The following is a 20,953-nucleotide window of genomic DNA, read 5'->3' on the forward strand; positions in this document are numbered from 1 at the left end:
TTAGGAGTATCTTGGAACATGGGTGAAGGGTGTGTAACGTTATAGAAGTAAAATAGGTTAAAAAAAATTACTTTCATTGAGAATTGCACTGGCAGAACTTTATGCAATATAATTCAACACTAGTCAATAAACATTCACCAAAATGTATAGGAAGGTCATAACTTCATTGACTACATTCTAATGTTTTATTACATTTAACATAAATCACATTACAAATCATGATCTAAAGGCAATCACGTCCTATACAATTTTAAACTGGGAAGTACTATTTTGATATCTTTGATAAGGACTTGAAGCATAAAGAGACCCATATTTGTGAAGTGACCACAGGTAGCATAGCACTCTATCAGCTTCATATATGCAAGGACCATTACCACAAAAAGAGGGATGCGAACTAATTAGGTTTACTGTGCATTACCTTACCTTTGAGAGATTGCAAGCAGCTATCAGTGAGCTTCACACATGCACACAGGTTGAGATATTGTAGTTTTTGCAGGTGATTCACCACAGAGAGCCCTTGATCTGAAAGACAGAGAAACTAATGTCATGTTAACACCAAGGCTGGCCTGGCACCAAGTTTCTGTGTTATTTTTACCAATATGCACAAACTCCCAGAATTATTTTTTGCTCTGATTCAGAGTTCTAGATACCATGAGAGCAATAATTAGCTGGGGTCCAAATCAAATAGTCATCAGCTGTGATGAGGCCCAGTGCTTTGTACGCAGGTGTACTTCCTTGAGTCAGGCAGAATTGTAATGAAATCACCATGCTTCATGCATAACTGTTACCAGGCAGAAAACTCTACATGAGAATAAACCCAATCTAAAATGGTGGATCTAACTATGGACACAAATGAAAAGTTGAACATAAGTGGTATCTGCCTTGCTGCCGTATAAAAATGCAATATATACGAAAACAACGGATTGCAAATTATCAGATTAAGCTAGACATCAACAGCACTGCTGCCTTTGCTGTCTCATTCTTAGGTTTCTGATGTCTTATTACATACACCAATGATATTTATCAAGTGCTACATTGCACTTTTTTTTGGACATGCACCTGAGACGCAAGATGCTTGGAGGAGGAGGAGCAGGAGTCACGTCACGAGACAGCGGGTCGGCAAATAGTGGGGTCGGACGAGGAGTAACGCTGTCTCCGCCGCCGAGAGCCATCACGAGTCCCAAGGATTGGGGATTTTTGCAGCTCAGCCAGTGCAACCTTCATTGTGGCCCCTGCAGCCGTGGCCACGTACAGCACACCAACTGTGCCCAAGGATTGGAGATCTGTGCGACTCGGCCACTGCAGCCTTCATTGTGGGCCCCTGCGGCCGCGTACAGCACACCAACCACCCCACGGAGATGGAGTAAGGCAGGAGTAAGACAGTTCAGATGCCGCCGCCACGATTCATCACGAGTCACCAGGAGTGCCCTAAATTGTGACCATGTATAGCAGATCAACTGCTGCATACCTTTTCTGCTAAGCGCTACCGTCACACACCGACCAGCCGCTCCTCTCGGATTCATCAGGAGTGGCCATCATTGTCAGTGGTGGTGCCGGGTGCACTATGGGTGCGCTGTGGAGGCTACTTGGCCCGGTTCTGGGAGCATTGCATTTGTTGGAGCTGCTGCTGTTTGGAATTGCATCCCCCACCCCTCTAAGCCTTTAACCTCCCTGTCCAGCCCGTGATGAAGGTGAGGAGTAAGGAGGGCGTAGTGTCCCTCTGTTGGGTGTACCCAGGCCCCCTGCGGAGACTGCCCAGCCAGGATTAGGTGTGATTTGTGGGATGGCCGGGTGAGCTCCGCTCAACCTCGGTTAGCATATTTGCTCTACTGTTCGTCTGCTTGTTCACCTGACTCACCTGTCTTTTCTGCCCTCCTGGACCATCTTTTCTCATTCAAATGTTGGCCCTCATTGACCCTCACACACAGTGAGGCAATTTGGACATTGTTTTCTTTGCATTCTTCTACATTCACTAGAAGGACTTACCTCGGTATTGCTGTGGCTGCAAGCGGGCCTATATAAAGTGCTGTTTAATGCACCATTTAATGCTCCCTTACTGATCCCGGCAAACAACTACCTTTATTCCCTTTTCCTGGTGGATCCTCTTTTTTCCTCTCCTTTTGAAAATTGTTGGTGGGTTCGCCAGTGGTACTTGTGGCATTGGCGTCACAGTGGATATTTGAAGATTAGTAACAAGGTTAACAAAGGTGTGTTAACCCACAAATGTTGCTGGTGATGCCATCTCGGTGCCTGTGATCAGGGTGTTTAATCGCTCCTTTAGGTTCTTCTGCAGGGTCGCCAGGGTTCTCATCAGGGTTAGCCAGGTATGCGTCTAAAAAACTCCAGCCCTCATAAATTACAAAAGTCCATCAGACGAATGAAAACCCTGGGTCACTTCATATTTGAAATCTCATCCTTCCATGTTGCAATGTTCTCGAAGGGCCTGAGGGGCACAATGTTAAAAGATAAAGTACCGGGAATGCCCTCAGGTGTACTTAACATGGATGAGGCAGGCACATGTTCTGCTCTTTCTGAGTTGACTGTCCCACACTACCCCAAGGTCACCTATCAAATCACCGGGGTAGCACTTTCTTCGACTCCGGCTATTGATGAGAGTGCTTTAATGATAGCGGTCGAAGATATAGAGATGGACATGGTTATGGTTATGGTTAAAGAAGACGTCAAGGTTCAAACCAAAACCGAAATAAATGTTGCTGCTAAGCTGCTGTATGAATCTTTGAGTCCATTGACTCTGGTCGATAAAATAGGCCTTTGGAATGTCGTAGAACAATCTCCTGGCCGTTTTTCCTTTAAAAGGACCCCTTAAACACCACAGACTATAGACTGCAGCCTTGTACCTAGGGACTTGAAAGATTTTACTATGCCGAACCTCGCCATACAGATGGAAAATAACCAAGTAATGGTGGCTAATCTGAATACGCCAGTTGTCCACGAAATGGCGTCGAAACAGACATCGGAAAATTATGCTAGTTGCCCCCGCATGCCTGCTTTGTTTAGTAGCATATCCTCTAATGTGTCCCTTGCGCAATCATTGGGTTTATTTAAGTCTGAGGTGTCTCCGAAAAAAAGGGTACAACATTCTTAGCAATTTGTAAATTAAGGGGACAATGGATTGGGGAAGGTTTGACATACTTTATGCACTAGAGAAGATTCTCTCATCTATTTAAACCCTGCTTGAGAAATCCACCGCTAATTCTGGCCACATGCTGGATGTTCTTTCTCTAATTATAATGGGGGTCCGAAGCTCAGTTATGCCAGTCCTTGGTTAGGGAAGGCAGAAAAGGGTATTGCTAAGGATACTGATCTAAAATCTCACCCAATTCAGACTAACATAGGGGTTTCAGAAATGGTAATCCAGGTGGGGGCTTGGGAAAATATGGGGCTTCCCCCATATTATTGACCAGAGATAGCCCTATGTCAGGTGTCTCACTCACAACTCAAGCAGTAGGGGACAGTCCGCATGTCTGTCCTGGGGAAAACACAAATGTAATAGCATGTAAGAATCCTCTGCAGATTTACCCTATTTTCAAAAAAGGGAACAACAGCGTGTCTTGTGTTACAGATACATTAATTGATCCACACCTCGTCAATTGGACCAGAGCTGATTTGGAAGCTGCTCCCCCCGGGGAGGGTGTCCCTCCCATAGAAAGTAATAGATTAAAAGTACGGAGGGAGAAGAGCAGGATTCGGCGTAGTACAAAGCATAAGCCCAAAAAACATAGGTTCCCTACGATATTGGAGGGGCCAGACACCTTGACCTCGCATCAAAATAGAAATGAACCCAAGCCCACTGCGTCAGATGATGGCCGGCATTTGGGGATACAACATCCACTTTCTATGATAGAGGGAAACCACCGTTACAACGCAGTCATTAAAACGCACCACTTTTACAACGCAGTCATTACATCGCAATATCTTTTACATTGTATGCCATTACAACGCATGTCACTACAACGTATGCCAATACAACGCATATGTCAGGAAGGCCTGATGAATCCACAGGAGTCGACGCTTAATCCCAACGCCCCTCCGTCTCAGGAGCCACCCGACACTACAATGTCTAGGTAACCACTAAAACAGAAGGGAAAGGGGAAGTGGATAAAATAACAAAAGAAAAGAGAGACTGCCCTTGAGTGATAGTGTACACTTGTCGTATTGGTCTTCTGGGTCTTCTGGTAATACCTGAAAGGAAACCCTAATTAAATTTCATGCAATTTTGTTTAACATTCGTAGTCATATTTTATACTATTATAACGCTTACCCTTGGACCATAGGCAATTGCTTCTCTCTCACTAATTTTCAACTGAAACTCGGGTTTTCTTATGACCTACATGAAACACAGTATCATTAGCTCTCAAGAATACTTTACAGGAATTGTCTAGCGTGACTCTATGGTGTCTACTATTATAAAGATATACCTGACAGAGTTGAGGAGTACTCTGTAACGTAGTCCATATAAGTTGTGTTCCGTAGTTCATCAACATAAATTTTGCAGTTCCATGAAGATTCAAAAATTCCTAACTATAAGTAAACTATAAGGAAAGAAAAACAGCTTCTGGCGAATAAGTTCTGTCACTCATAAACGCCTTGAACTGAAGACGCCCAGGCGCGTCAACTGCGATACAAATACAGTCTAGAATGGAGCTTGAAGATTCTTACTTCTTTGTCCCACGTTGCGCATGCGAATGCTGAAATACCTTCGGATGAAGAAATTGAAGACTTCTCTGAAAAACTCGGAACTCCGGAACTTCACTCTGACTTCGTGGACGATTTCAGTTGAAGTGCGCAGTTCGTTATCGGAACGCGCGCCTCACCTGCAGCATCTGTTGTGAGCGGAGAAACACTAGACCGGCAACCTTGCATTCTGCCGCGTCCCGTTCCTTCCGCCATGTGTGCGCCGCTATTTTGGAGTTCAATCAAACACCGCTTAAGAAAAATTACTGGTATCACATGACGTCTTTTCAAACGCGAGTGTCTACATCGCGTCTGACCTCCTGACGTGATTTTAGGGGTTTTCCCACTACGTTGAATGGTTGCTAGACAAGTCTTGACAGCATATCACTACAACGCATAGTTTTTACCCCTACACTATCCAACACTTACCCTACTGTTGCACTCACTGGACTAGTAAATTTCACACCTACACTATCCAACACTTACCCTACTGTTGCACTCACTGGAGTGGGAATAGTAATTTTTACCCCTACACTAACCAACACTTGCGTTGTAACAGTATGCATTGTAGTGGCATGCGTTGTAAAAACAAGCATTGTAATGGATATTGCGATGTAAAAAAAGCGTTGTAAAGACATGCGTTGGAAAAGTTTGCATTGTAACGTTATATATTCCATGATAGATTACCCCATATGGGAGAGTTTAGGGAAGATGCAAAGGAAAGGCAGAGGGACATAGGGATAGCCAGAGAAAATGGGGGGGGGGGGGTGTAGGGGGGAATACATGGGAGAATCACAAAGCAAGTATTGATTCGGATTCAGAGTCCCATGTAATAAAAAAGCCCATGATCTGGTGAGTGTAGGAAGGTGGATACCTGACTATAGTTACCCCAGATTTTTTGCCTAGTGTTTAGCTGGTTTTTGACTTAGTTGGCCTGGGATCCTGCTAATCAGGACCCCAGGCTATCTGCTCTAACCGGAAAAATGGACTCCATGTACCTTAGTGTGAGAAGTTGGCCTGCTATGTGATGTTTCCAATTCTGGAACCACCTTGTATCAGTCCAAACAATACCTTATGGTGTCTGGTTGTAAGTCAACCTTATAGACAAGCTATCCTAGTGGTAGCATGGACTAAGCACTAGTAGGAAAGAAGGGGACCCCTACATACTGTTTAGTTTGCTATTCGTAGGGAATACGTGAACAAGTAGAGAAAAGAATTTAATAGCAAACTCCTTATTTTTATACTGCCCTAATTTTATGTACTCAAAACATTAGGCGACCATCAATAATGATTCAATTAACACAAAAGTGATGTATCAAAATATGGAGATTATTTTATTTATATTTTTTCTTTTTTCTCTCCTTTATATATTTCCGATTTTTTCTCTCACTATTTTGTTTGAATATAACAAAATATATAATATTTACATATATCACATTTAAATACATACATTACATATATTTACATAACATGATCACAAGACATAAAAAAGGGGGCAAAAAGGGAAACAAAGATGTGTAACGTGATATATTCAGTTGAAGGTTCGTCTGAAGAGGGCAATGCGGTGGGATTGAACTACGCGCGTTTCGGCCTGAGGCCTTCGTCAGGTAACCGTCATTCGCAGGGTAGAGACATAACAATGTGCAAGACAGGACCTAAATCAAAAAAATACACATAATACATATATAAATGTAGAAATAAATATGTGGTCGCTTTTATATATACAACATCATACATTATTACATCTTTTGATGACTAAAGGGTCAGTAATTACATCAGTATTATTGATATCTTATGGCAGCAACACAACATATATTTCCCTAGTTATATATTTGAAGGTCCTATAAGGAAGTCCAGTATCTATAGGGTCAATCTGTAAACAAATTCATGTTCATGATAAGAAATGTCTCTCCTAGTTCTATATACAAATCATTGGTGTACAAATTACTAGTGTGCCTTCAGATCTTAAAAATTGTATCGTCACAGTTACCTACTTGGTACATTTCTTTTGCATTCTAATCTAATCCTAAAGATTATATGGTCATAGTTACCTACTTGGTACATTTCTTCGGCATTCTAATCTTTGATTTTATCATAATCCGTGCATTTCTTTAAACTCTATATCTATATTATGGAAAGAAGATGGGGTATAGATCCATAGTAGATAAAGAAAAGATAGTACAGGAAGGAAGAGATAACATAGAGCGACAATTACTTACAGGCGTGATATTTAACAAAGTCCACTCTAGTATTTCCAATTATTTATTCTTTTCACTGACAGCATTTCAGGTGTACTATGAAAAAGAAACGATAATATTGTTTTATTTCATTTAAGCCAAAAGTGAGTTTTCGGATAGTTTTTGCCAAAAAGGAAAGGGTAGTTGTTGTGATTCTAGATTATTTACCTAGCGAAGGTTTGAGGCTAATCCTAGCTGGTTATGTACTTGATTTCCTTTATTGTATGTAGACCACCAGGACAAAGGACTGGAGATATTTACTTTTTTTATTACAAGCTTTTGGACTAATGAAAAATGAAACAAAACATTAATTTTGAGATTACCGGTATGATTAATAACAATCGTCATGAGTTTTAAATGGATTTTTTCAGATGCCTTTCAATTATTAGATACTACGTTTTGAACAAGGTTTAACCACTCTAATATAGACATCAGTCTTGTGCAGCATTTAAGTATTAAACGAAGGTCTATAACAATGGATAGGCGCTTACTGCATATCTATTGGTGGAAATGACATCTTTTGTTTTTCAACAAACACACGTGCAGTTATACGTAGCTTTCGTGTTGGCTTTTGATCTTGCCTGATTGATTTAATTATTCACAGCCAACAAAGCGATGATCGTAATTGCATTAGACTGCTAAGTTGACTGTCAGTTTATAAAGATATTAAAAAATTCTTCTCACTAATACCTGTTAAAATTTTGCGATGGCCGATGCAGAGAAATTGTTTCTTTTAATTAAACATTCTTATTTATGCATTTTTCACCCGAGGCGTCTGCTGAGTTGGTGATTGATCTAAGAGATTATTAACAATAGCATTTTAGTTATTGGGTGATTTGGAACAAGAATCTTATGTTATAACTAATAGTTTGTAGGGTCAAACATTACCTGTTATAATAGTATCTGGTAATCCTTGATTATCCTGTGCCGATTAATATATCTACAGGGATGACAAATGATATAAAGGAAAAGAAAATAAACCTCTATTCTACTCTCGTAGGTGAAGGTTTTCAGTCATTCTTAGTGTGATATGATAGTCTACAGTTTCGCAACATACCTTGGTGATAACGCGGCTTTACATCTAGCGGGGGTTCCGTTCTGGCATCTGCTTTTCCTCGCATGAATCTCCTGAATGACGATGGCCAAGGAGAGAGCGTGTTTATAAACCTAAGGTCCCGCGTAATTTCAGTTAATGTGATATCGGTGTGTTATCGGTAACTGGCGAGTATGTATGATGATACTTAGGGCCCGATGTAGGTAGGCCGTTACCGATCGGTAACGGCCGAAAATACCGATTTCTGGCCCTTACCGATCGGTAAACAGCCATCGAGATGTAGGGAACCAAAAAAATAAATAATCGGAGTGAAAACCGAATCGGAATGTGTACCGAATGGGAAAGAATCCGATACGTACATACCGAAAATCGGATATGTAACGAATCGGTAACACACCGATTCGGATGCAAACACCGAATCGGTCCATGTACCGATTCGGTAGTGACACCGATTCGGAAAATAACCGATTCGGTCCATGTACCGATTCGGTAGTGACACCGATTCGGAGAATAACCGAATCGGTCCATGTACCGATTCGGTAGTGACACCGATTCGGAGAATAACCGATTCGGTCCATGTACCGATTCGGTAGATAGACCGATTCGGACATGAGCCGAATCGGAAAACATACCGATTCGTATGAATCGCCGATCGGGAAATTCCCCGATTCCGACAGATGGGGAGATGTAGGGAGGCACAGAAACACCGAAATCGGCTCAGAATCGGTAGAATTCACTCGGTATTTACCATGGATTCCAATCAGGTGGTAACCAACTCCAACCCATATAAACAGTCCCAAAATGCATTGCAAGTTGCAGGATGGCAGCTTTTTATGTCATTGCGAGGTGGCTACGGCTACAGCAGGAAGGACAGAGGGAATGGCTACGAAATGAACAGGTCTACAGACAGAGGATAACCCTGTTCATGCTCACAGAGGCAGAGATCCTACAGAGATACAGGCTGGACTCTGACACCATACTTGAGCTCATCAGGGATCTCAAACCATTCTTGGACCACCACACCCCAAGGGCACACGCCATCCCTGCGCACATCCAGGTGCTATGCAGCCTACACCTGCTAGCGTCTGGCAGCTATCAAAGTGGAGTTGCAGCGGCAGGAGGGGTGAGCCAGAGCAGCCTGTCAAGGTTCTTCCACACATTCCTTGACGCCATGATACACAGGATGGACCAATACATCTCTTTCCCTGCAACCCACGCAGAACTGCTACAAACTAAAGCTGACTTCTACCAGATGGCACAATTTCCCCAAATCATTGGTTGCATAGATGGCACGCACATTCCGATTTGCCCACCAGCGGACACCGAATACATATACCGCAATCGGAAATCTACACACACCATCAACGTGCAGGTGATCTGCAATGCAAAGTGCACCATCACAGACCTGGTTGCAAAATTTCCAGGGAGTACCCATGACTCCTATATTTTCCAACAGAGCGGCATCTATGCACGGCTGATGGCTGGCGAATTTGGTGAAGGATACCTCCTAGGTGAGACACATCATCAGACCCCCCATAACACATAGTAGCTAGGTGGAATACATGTATGCATGTGTGTAATGTAACCCCTTTCTCTTCCAGGCGACAGTGCATATGCCCTCCGCTCATTCATACTCACCCCCTACCTCAACCCCTCCACACCCAGCCAAAGGAGGTATAACCGGGCCCACATACGCACAAGGAATGTTGTCGAACGGACCTTTGGCATCTGGAAAAGTAGATTCAGATGCCTGCACAAGAGTGGAGGTGCAAGGCAGTATACCCCCATCACCTGCTGCAAGATCATAGCTGTATGTGCAATGTTACACAACCTTGCGGTGAAGAAGGGCACTGAGGTGGAGTTGTCTGACTACGAGGACCATGACGACGACGAAGCTGTGCCACTGACACAGCCAGCTGGGGCGTGTACGCCAAGTGATGGCAGATACAGACGTGAGGAGATTACTGAAAACTATTTCTGAGTGAGTACAGATGCAAAGACAGCTAAATGGTTGTTGGGAAAAAACAAATTTTAATACTGTTGAAACACAGTTACTGCACTGATGTGCAACAAAAAAATGGTGTAATGGAAAAGAAAACAAAAGTCCAAGGTCCAGGTTGCCTCACCCGCCCTTGCAAGTCTATTTCTTTGCCCGCTTGCCAGCCCCACTGGGGTTTCCCTCAGCCCCCTCTGAATGACCAGCAGCATCTGCGGAGCGCCTGGTGCTCCTACGTGGCTCAGACGCTGCGCTGGCCGGGCTGCTGCGGCTGCTGCTGTCCCCAGCATCCCCCAGGTCCAGGGCAGGATTTGTGGCTGTGTTCGAAATGATCATGGCCTCCATAGCAGTGGTGATCCGGGCCATTCCCCTTGTGAGCTCAGCCGTATTCTGACTCAGGCTAGATTCCATGTTTGCGCTGCGCTGGCACAGTTGTGCCGTTGCCGCAGCAAGGCGGCTCATGCAGCGGTTCTGCACCCGGGCATCCCGCCTGCGCACCAGCTCCTGCTCCTCCATTCTGCTACACAACTGGGTTATGGCAGTGGTTAGCCTGCCTAAACCTGCTGCCACCTCCTTGTTTGATTCCACGAAGGCCTGAAATCCCTTTACCATTTCTCCCATCTGCAGGTTGTGCCGCAGGAGCTGGCGTTGGCAGGCCATCGTGGATTTTGCCTGCTGCCTCTGTATCTTGACCATCTTTCCCTCGAGGCCCAGGAAGACACTGCCCTCCCGTGCTGGTGCAGCAGTGGTGGTGATGGCACGGCGCCGGGCACTGCTGCTGCCGGCCTGCTGAGTGGGCTGGGGTGCCACTGGTGGTGGTGTGGTGCTGGCCGGTCCCTGAGCCCCTGCTCCCAGGACAGGTTGTACTGGTGGCAAAGCCATGGTTGTGGCAGGAGCTGGTGTAGGTGGTAGGGGGTCCCTTGTCGGGGAGTTCTCTGGGGAGAACTGCAAGGGGGGTGTGCTGGCCATTTGTGGGGAGTGCAGTGCTTCGAAGTCTATCACCAGGTCTCCCTCCGTACCAAGCCCTAGGGTGTCTCCGTCCTCCTCCTCCTCGGCAGCCTGGCTGGTGCTCGGCCCTGCGAGTGCAGTTCAGATGGTGCTGCTGCCTCTGATGACAATGGTTGTCCGCCTGATGGTGCCCCTAGGTACAAAGAGGCATTTGTAAATTGAGTGCCGATGTATTACAGTCAGTACAATTAAAGCATTCCACATGTCCTTGCATCTCCTTAGACTGTGTCACACTGTTTCCTGTCTTGTGATTCTGCACTGCCATATTTTGCTAACTTCTGCTGACTACATGTACCATGATGCTTGTCTCTTGTATGTTGGTTACAGTACTGTGCTGGGGTTTGCCTATGCATTGTGTCTAATGGGGAGGTGTCTGGTAGGGTGTGTCATGATGCGCATGCTTCTTACCTGTAGCTATAGCTCTGGCAGAGCTGTCCAGGGTCCCAATTCCAGTAACACTCTCCCTCTCAATGGTGGTGGAGACCATTTCCTCGAGGTCTGTGAGGGGTGGCGCCGGGTTCCTGCCTCCACCAGTGCCTCCAGCCTGCCTCTGGATCTCTGCCATCTTCCTTTTTGTGAGGCTGCGGATGTCGTAGAATCTCTTCTTGAGATCATCCACGGACCTGGGGGTGACACCCACAGCATTCACCTTTTGGGCGATTTCGCTCCAGATCCTCCTCTTGGTGCTGTCTGGCACATTGAGGGACAGCTTTCCAAACAGCTGGCGGTGCACCCTCACCACCTCCTCGACCAACACCTGAAGCTCGGTGGCGCTGAACTTAGGCTTCCTCTTCTGGGAGGACTTCTGGCTCTCGCTCTGGTTTGCCATGTTCTTCACTACAGTTCACACCCTCCTACTCCCACTGCTGCTAACTGTGAGTGTTGAGCTCAGGCTGGCTCTCCAGAAACTTCTTAATTAGCTGCACCTGCCAGGGTTGCCACTCCCTGTTTGGGTGGGGGAGGGGGAGCCACCTCATTGGCTGAATCGGCTTTGCCGAATCGGCATTTACCGATTCGGATATTACCGAATCGGTAAAATCCGAATCGGTATTATCCGATTCGTATTTTACCGATTCGGTTTCTTCAATGCATTCCTATGGGCTTTTTCACCATGGGTGTGTTTTCGTAGCTACGATTCTTTGATTGCCGAATCGGCATTTACCGATTCGGCTATTTCCGATTCGGTGTTAGCCGAATCGGAAATATCCGATTCGGTGTTAGCCGAATCGGAAATATCCGATTCGGTGTTAGCCGATTCGGTACTTCCCGATTCGGTCCGTGCCGAATCGGAACGTACCGATTCACATTACCGATGCCGACCGATTCGGTATTAATTCGCATTTTTTTAGCTACATCTCGTTTTCCGATTTCAGGATACTGATTCGGACCGCCTCGGTATTTTGAAATCGGAAAATCCCTTTTACCTACATCGGGCCCTTAGTGTGTTAGAGAGGGTTGTAAACAACACCAGCTGATTGGTCGAATTATTTAGAAACAAAAAACGGACTCTGTCTCTGTTGGTTTGGAGACCTAATACTCCTATAGGAATAGAGAGCAGACTTAGATAACTGACGCTAGTGTATTAAAGAATGTTGCTAACAACACCAGCTAGTTGATCGGATTGTTTTGAGACAAAAAACGGACTCGGTCTCTATTAGTTTTGAGGTCTGATACTCCTATAGACATAGAGAGCAGACTTGGGTGGCTTACGTAAGTGGAAGGCAATTATTCGTGTATTCGAGTCGGTTGATTGCAAATTAAACTGCTCGATTTATTTAGAGATAAAAAGGGGACTTGGTCTCTGTTATTTAGTTAGATTTAATACTATTATAAAGATACACATCAGACTATACCTTTTGGTTCTTTTGGTTCCTTAGGTCCACAGAGTGTTCCAATTCGATATTAGAGCTAATTATTAAAAATTAATCAGCTCAAGAAATAGATTTCTACTATTTAATTGCACATAGTATATAGCTGTGACATGAACTGTAAAAATGATTCCAATGAATCAAAAAATAAGTTTGGTGTCTAAAGTTGAACCATCGTAGATTGTGTTCAAACTATGTTAACATAGTGATTAAAGGGTAAATTTTTGTCTAGATTTATATAGTTACATCAAATCATTATACATGCATGTGTTGTAAAAACAAGCATTGTAATGGATATTGCGATGTAAAAAACGCGTTGTAAAGACATGCATTGGAAAAGTTTGCATCGTAACGTTATATATTCCATGATAGATTACCCCGTATGGGAGAGTTTAGGGATGATGCAAAGGCAGGGGGACATAGGGATAGCCAGAGAAAATGGGGGGGGTGTAGGGGGGAATACATGGGAGAATCACAAAGCAAGTATTGATTCGGATTCAGAGTCCCATGTAATAAAAAAGCCCATGATCTGGTGAGTGTAGGAAGGTGGATACCTGACTATAGTTACCTCAGATTTTTTGCCTAGTGTTTAGCTGGTTTTCGACTTAGTTGGCCTGGGATCCTGCTAATCAGGACCCCAGGCTATCTGCTCTAACCGGAAAAATGGACTCCATGTACCTTAGTGTGAGAAGTTGGCCTGCTATGTGATGTTTCCAATTCTGGAACCACCTTGTATCAGTCCAAACAATACCTTATGGTGTCTGGTTGTAAGGCAACCTTATAGACAAGCTATCCTAGTGGTAGCATGGACTAAGCAGCCTTAAAGGCTAAACTCAAGAGGTCGTGTTAAGCGAGCTGTTTTACCAATCACAATCCTGTAATACCAAATGAAAGGACACCACACAAGTTATATATATAAATATATGTATTTCTTTCTAAAATAATCCTCTGTACTCTTTATGAGTGCAGAGGCACAAGCGTTAAAACAAAAGCACAGGGGGCGTGGCCAAGATGGCGGAGTGAACGGACATGTCTCGTCTCACCTCCTGCCAACGGCCCTGTAATAGCACCAGTTCCGACGCCTTTGCACGCTCAGTCGGGGTCTTTCGGCAGTCGGAACCGTTTGTAGACCAGGACGGACCCAAGGGAGGCGACTGAGGCGCTGGAAGGGGCAGCGCGGGAGCACAACGGAGCCGGAGACGCAAGGCGCTCCTCCCCCCTCCGGCCTGGTAGCGAGGCCGCCTCGGAGTGGAGGTCGGAGCCGAACTGCGCACCCCTTCAGTGGCGGAGAGAGTGGCTGGCGGCGGGCGTCTCCCGCGATCCTCGGGCCCCACCACAAAGACCCACATCGGCACTGGAGGCTCCAGGGCAGACGGCGGAGAAGGCTACGTAGCGGTACAGCGTCTGGACACCACGGTGCCCGAGTGGGGACGGAGGTGAAACGCGAGTAGCGGAGCCTCCGGTGGATACTGGCCCCGGGACCAACAGTCGATCGAGCGGTGAGTCCTGAGCGGGGGCGTGAGCAGAGGCCTGGAGCAGAGGACCCCATCGACGGGCATAGCGGCCCGATAGCGGCGTGCTCCCCGGAGCACTTCTGAGACAAGCCTGGCAGACTGTATCTCCCCTGGCAGAGGCCATCATTGAGGGGCATTGACAGGCAGCGACGGGTAGGGCCACGGACTCGGGCCCTGCCGAGTCAGACTGGCTCCCCATGCACAGTAAGTCACCCACCCCGGCACCACGGTAGGAGGGACCCCGGGCTTGAGAAGTGGGGGCGCCGCAGCACAGGTGGAGGCTATCAGGGTCACTGGAAGTGGCGGTTGACTCTTCAAGGGAGAGGGGCCCGTCCAGTTGGGACCAGGGACCCGGCCCATAGCAGATACGCCTGAACACGAGCCTGGGACAGGCCCCACACGGACCCACTTGTGCCGAGGACGCCCTCGCGGGGGACACAGGCGAGACTGCGCCGGCCAGTGGCGAGCTGGTGCCCATTTGCCATCAAGGGACAGATTCGCATGCAAAGGAGACGCAGGAAGAGACCCCCACCATCAGCGGCAATGACACCGGAAAGGCGGAATGTCGTCGAACAGGCGTCCCAGGGGTAAAACTGTGAAAGACTTATTCGCGAAAACACTGACCCCCCCGCAGAGGGACGAGGGGGCCCCGGCGCTGAAGAAGATGGACCAGACCGCCAACAGCGGGACAGAACCCATCACAAAGGCCTTTCTGGAGTCTCTCTTTGCGTCACTACGGGACGACATACAGACCTTCAAAACAGAATTCACCTGCGAAATCCGGGAGGTGAGGCGCGAGATGGACGGTATAGGGGAGCGGGTGGCGGACCAGGAAACCAAGAGCGACGACAGGGACACGGAGCTGGCGGCCCAGCAGCAGGAGATTATCCGGCTACACGACCAGCAAGTGGATCTACAACTCCACCTGGAGGACCTGGAAAACCGCTCTAGGCGCCATAATATTTGCATTCGCAATGTAGCCTCGTCTGGCGCCACCAGCGATGTGTTTCGCTACGCAAGGGAACTGTTCAACCATGTGCTGGGGCGACCGCTGGAATCTCCTTTACGGCTGACAGAGCTCACCGGACCGGACCACCGCGTGCGGGGTCCGCGCCTCCCCCGGACATCTTGGTGTGCGTTCAGGACTACCGCACCAAAGAAGAAATACTACAGAAAGCGCGCCAGAATCAATCTATAACTTTCCAAGGCACATCGCTGCAGCTGTTTCAAGACTTGTCTGCGCTCACGCTCCACAAGCGTCGACTCTTCAAGCCTGTCACGACCTACCTACAACAGAACAGCATCCCATACAGCTGGGGCCACCCATTCCGTCTAGTTTTTAAACTAGAGAACAAACAATACCAACTGCGTTCGGTAACGGAGGCCTGCACACTGCTGGGAATTGAGAAGCCAGAAGACTAGGCCGAAGCCCAGGGATCAGCACCGGGTGCGGACGGAAGAAAGTCGCAGTGGAGCCACCAGAGAAGGAGGAGACGAGTCAAGAAGCCCCCAACAACGGAAATCGAAGCTGGTCAGCGCGCTGCTGTAGAAGCAGTGGCCACGGACAGCAGTGCCGGTCCCACGGGATGAAAGACGCTCTGCCAACTAATGTCTTGAGGGTTCGTTCTGGCCGCATGGCCGTTGGCGGGAAGGCTCCCCCGAACAGACTAGTAAGACTACCTTACATTTTCCTCTATTTCTTCTACTTTTCCTTTTTGGATGAGAGACAATGACTTTTCGCAGTTGTTGGGGAGGGGGGAGGGAGATGGGGCTGGAGAGGGACAATGGTCCACATTGCGCCTACTGGCGGAGGCGACTTTGGGTGACTATGGACATGTACATTTTCTAAGTTCTGTAGTTGGTGAGGGGGCAGGGGGGGAGGGTGAGTTGGGGTTGGGGAAGAAGGAGGGGCAGGGAGAATGGGGGGAGTTGAGGGGTCTGGTGTTAGTCCATGGTCGACGGGGATGGGAAGGTCTGCTGTTCTGGCGGGCATGCTGCACATGTGGAGGTTTTGCTGCTGAGCACCACGGGTGGGCGGGCTGGGTCCGATACTATGGCAAAAAGGGGGGTCCCTGTCCTGTAGATGGGGTTGGGTGACTTAACTGTACTCACATTAAACGTGAGGGGGCTGAACAATCCGGTGAAACGTAAAGCAGTCCTACTGTTCCTTGAACAATCCCGGGCGGACTTTTGCCTCGTTCAGGAAACGCATCTGCTGGCAAGAGATTGCCACCGCCTTCAATCTAATAAATTTCCTCACCAGTTTTACTCTTCCTGCCCGGACAAGAGAGCAGGAGTAGCTATTCTAGTTGCGCGCAAGTTCAAGGGCAAGGTTTTGGGAAAAATCGCAGAAATTAAAGGCAGATTGTTAGTCTACAGGTTTGCACTTGGCAGCACAAACTACACGATTGGCTTCATTTATGGTCCCAACGAGGGGCAAGAGAAATTCCTGCATAAGGCCCTGGCCAAGGCCACTGATTCAATGGATCGACATTTCCTGCTGGAGGTGATCTCAATCTAGTCTTTGATAACCAGTTAGATAGATCTTGCCAGCGCACTAGTCAGGTGGGGGTGCTTTCGCAGGAGGGGCTGCTCCGTTTGAAGGAGCTAGGGCTGGTGGATGCTTGGCGCACGCTTCACCCAGGGACACGGGACTACACACACTTTTCGGCAGCACACAAAACATACGCTCGCCTGGATTACTTGCTTGTCTCTCTGTCCACACAGTCTCTTGTCTCGGATGTTGACATTGGCACAGCGTCTCTCTCGGACCACGCACCAGTCACCATCACTCTTACTGGACCGCCAACGCTACGGCCTGATAGAGTGTGGCGGCTTCGAGAATCGTTGCTCCACAAGGCGGACACAGTTGCCGCGATCCAAAAGGCGATTTAAGACTACCTTTCGCACAATAGCTCTGGGGACACCACTTTGGCTACCCAGTGGGCGGCAATGAAGGCGGTGTTGCGGGGAGAATTTATCTCCCTCTCAGCGGCGGAGAATGCGGAACGCCAACTTAAAAGGGACGAACTCACTCAGAAGACTAGGGAGTTAGAAGAGATCCACAGATGGACAGGGGCTCCTCGGATATGGTGCCAGTTGAAGGCTGCTCGTCAACAATTGGCGGCCTTAGATCTAGACAGGGCACAGTATGCGGCGCTGAGACTCAAACATCTCTACTACACTGGTGGTGACAGGTGTGGGCGCCTTCTGGCACACAAGCTGCGCACAGTCACGCAGAAACAGGAGGTTAGAGAACTGCGGGGAAGAGACGGTATACTTGTCACGGAAGATCGGGTGATAGCCAAGGCCTTTAGTGACTATTACACAGAGCTCTATGGAGCCAGCCCATCTGACCCAGAGGCGGAACTGGACTTCCTGGCGTCGATCCCACTGCCGGTGCTGACTCAGGACCAAATGGATAGTCTGGAGACAGACATCCGACCGGAGGAGGTTATTTCTGCTATCTCCCGGCTCAAGCTTGGCAAGGCGCCTAGCCCGGATGGTTTCCCGGTGAGTTTCTACAAGACCTTCTGCGCACAGCTTGCCCCACTGCTTGCTAGGCTCTTTACCTCCTTTGCGGAGGAGGGGTCGATCTCTGGAGATCTACTTGAGGCCTCCATCGCGGTTATACCTAAACCTGGTAAGGACCACGGGGAGTGTGGAGCGTTTCGACCCATTTCCCTTTTAAATGTGGACCTCAAGCTCTACACTGGGATACTTGCTGCTAGGTTGGCCCCGAACATGGGGGGCTGATCAATCCGGACCAGTCCGGATTCATACCGGAGCGCCAGACTTCCGATAACACCAAGAGGGCCCTCCATCTATTGGAAAAGGCATCTAGAACACAGGGGGAATACATGATGCTGGCCATAGACGCCGAGAAGGCATTCGACTGGGTGCATTGGCCCTTCTTAGAGAAGTTCCTGGTTGGGGCAGGTATGGGCCCGAAATTTAGGACCAGGGTACTGAACTGCTATAAACATCCCTCAGCCTCGGTACGAGTGAACGGTTGCTCCTCGTCGCGTTTCAAGATCGAAAGGGGTACCCGGCAGGGGTGCCCGTTATCCCCCCTGCTGTTCGCGCTCTATATGGAGCCGTTGGCGCAGATGATCCGCTTGGATCCTGAGGTCAAGGGGATCAAATTCGGAGGAGACCTGCACAAGATCAGCCTGTATGCTGATGATGTTCTCCTATCCCTCGCTGAACCCCGTAACTCCCTGGCGGCATGCCTTGACGACCTACTCAAGTTTGGTCGAGTATCAGGCTTCAAAGTCAACATGACGAAGTCGGAAGCGTTAGACATTTCCTTGGATCCGGGCACCCGCGCAGCATTACAAGATGGGTTTCCTTTACAATGGGCCAAGGAGGCGGTCCGTACCTCGGGATTCGTTTGGCTCCATCTCTTCAGACCACGGTGGACATCAACTACTCCCACTTGAGGCAGAAAATAAGACAGGAGCTCAGGCAGTGGAAACACTACCCGCTGTCGTGGCTTGGCCGGGTGGCGGCAATCAAAATGACGGTGCTCCCCCAAATTCTGTACCTTTTTCGCACCATACCCCTCACCCCCCCAGGGGGTGGATCAAGCAAACCCAGTCAGAGCTCTCACAATTTATCTGGAACGGGAGGAAACCCCGCTTGAAGGCCCAGATAGCGATGCTTGCTCCGGAACAAGGCGGGATAGGTATCCCGGACCTGGCAACATACTTCCAGGCGTCACAACTACGCTTTTTGGCAGAGTGGGTCCGCTGGGAGTCCGGGAAACACTGGTTGTTTCAGGACCAGGCGGTGGCCGGGAGGACCTTGCAGGAGATCCCGTTTATGCACCGTATGCATAGGCCTCCCAATCTTTACGCATCATTCATCACGCGTGTCCCACTTGAGATATGGGACCGGGTGGGAGTCGCTCTTGGTCTTACCACCTTGCCCTCGCCGCTTACACCCGTCCTTGACAACCCTGACTTCCAGCCGGGGATGGATAAGAAGGCCTTCGAGCGTTGGAAGCCGGTGGGCTGTAGGGCGCTCTGCCATATGTACGGGCCGGAGGGAATTGTCCCCTTCCTACAGCTTCGTCAGGACTATGGTCTCCCCGAGTCTGAAAGGCTCAGATACTTCCAGGTCAGACACTGGGCCCTGAACCCCGCAATCAGATCCCCTGCAGACAGATGGATGACGGACTTTGAGCCCTGGCTGATTTCACGGAAGTCTGACAAGCAACTGATCTCAGACCTATATAAAACACTCATGCTCAAACACAAATACACATACAGCGCGAGTAGAGCGCGTTGGGAGCGAGAATTGGGGAGAACTCTCCCACAAGGAATGGGATGGGATATATCACAGAGCGCGACATTCGGCCTACCATATGGGGCTCACAGACACGCTCACGAAAGTGGCGACCTATTGGCATTAGACTCCGGAGCGCCTCTATGAGATGGATAGCAGTACGGATCCGCTATGTTGGCGGGGTTGTGGTCAGCTGGGGACACTAACGCACATTCTCTGGGATTGCGAGTTTTTGCAGGACTACTGGCGCCAGGTCTTGAGCGATGTAGATGCCCACTTTGACAGAAGAAACAAAAAGGTGAGGGAGGGCCTAAGGGAGTTTAGAGACCAGACAGAGACACATTCCCTAACTGAATGCAAAAAACACAAGAGTGTCAAAGGGTCTAAAAAAGTCTATGTGTGGTTCCTTAAACTAATAAAGAACAGTGTCAACTCATCTAACAATTGTAGAAAAGCATTGGTGGTTATCAGGGATCACTAGCAGGATATCCATCAGTCACCACTCGGAACCGCCCCTCATAATTTGGCATTCCTGTTGACCACAAAAATCGGTACACCACTGGCTCAGATGGAGGGTCAGATGGTATAACCTCCTAAGAACCTAGTATTGGCAATAGTGGTAGAGTGTCACAAACTACCCATCAATTGAAAAAATGGGTGACTGATTTGCAGTGCTGTGAAAAGAGTGTGATTAGTGAGTGAAAAAAGTGTAAAATTGGGTGAGGGAGCAGAAATAAGACTAACTTTATTCGGTTCTATGCTCACTCCACCAACATTAAAAGAGCAGCATAAGAAGATTTACCAAATATCTACCTAGATGGAGAAATGGTCAACATGTTTCAGCAATATACAGGGGACTATAGAGTCCATTGCTTTCATCAGGACCGGATTATATCAAAATGCTACTGCAAAAGTGAAGTGAAAAGGTTTAAAAAGTGACAGAATATCGACATTGCTGCAACATGAAAAAAGATCACCTGATTTTGTAGGTGTGTTCTTTGTTCGCAGAAGTTGTATTTGTCACATTATAGTTGAAGCAAATAGCTCCACCCCGCCTGGCAACGGCTCAGGACACGAGGGAAGCACCGCTCTCTCCGTCGGTACTCCTTCACCACCATCTGAGCCGGTTGGGACCGGTTGTGACAAAACCGGTTTCATTTGCCAAAGTACAATACTTGAAGGGCAGGCCAAGGGTCTGAGGGTTTAACATGAAGCTGATGTTAGTGAGAACTCTCAGACCAGGGGTAGTCTAGGGTAGTTATAACACTCTTCCGTCAACCTCTGTTAGAGTT

At 47.9% G+C, this 20,953-nt stretch overlaps 1 protein-coding gene across 4 annotated transcripts in view; it reads right to left on the reverse strand.

Moving 5' to 3' along the window:
- Positions 1-20,953, reverse strand: part of LOC147685008 (uncharacterized) — a 2,279,237-nt gene that overhangs the window by 910,428 nt on the left and 1,347,856 nt on the right. For all 4 annotated transcript variants that reach the window (XM_086940905.1, XM_086940907.1, XM_086940908.1 and 1 more), the window contains one exon: positions 424-522. In XM_086940905.1, the coding sequence (XP_086797031.1) occupies positions 424-522 (99 nt within the window). The remainder of the gene's footprint in view (positions 1-423; positions 523-20,953) is intronic.

This window comes from Lissotriton vulgaris, chromosome 10 (assembly GCF_964263255.1).
Source record: "Lissotriton vulgaris chromosome 10, aLisVul1.2, whole genome shotgun sequence".
Classification (NCBI taxonomy): Eukaryota; Metazoa; Chordata; class Amphibia; order Caudata; family Salamandridae; genus Lissotriton; species Lissotriton vulgaris.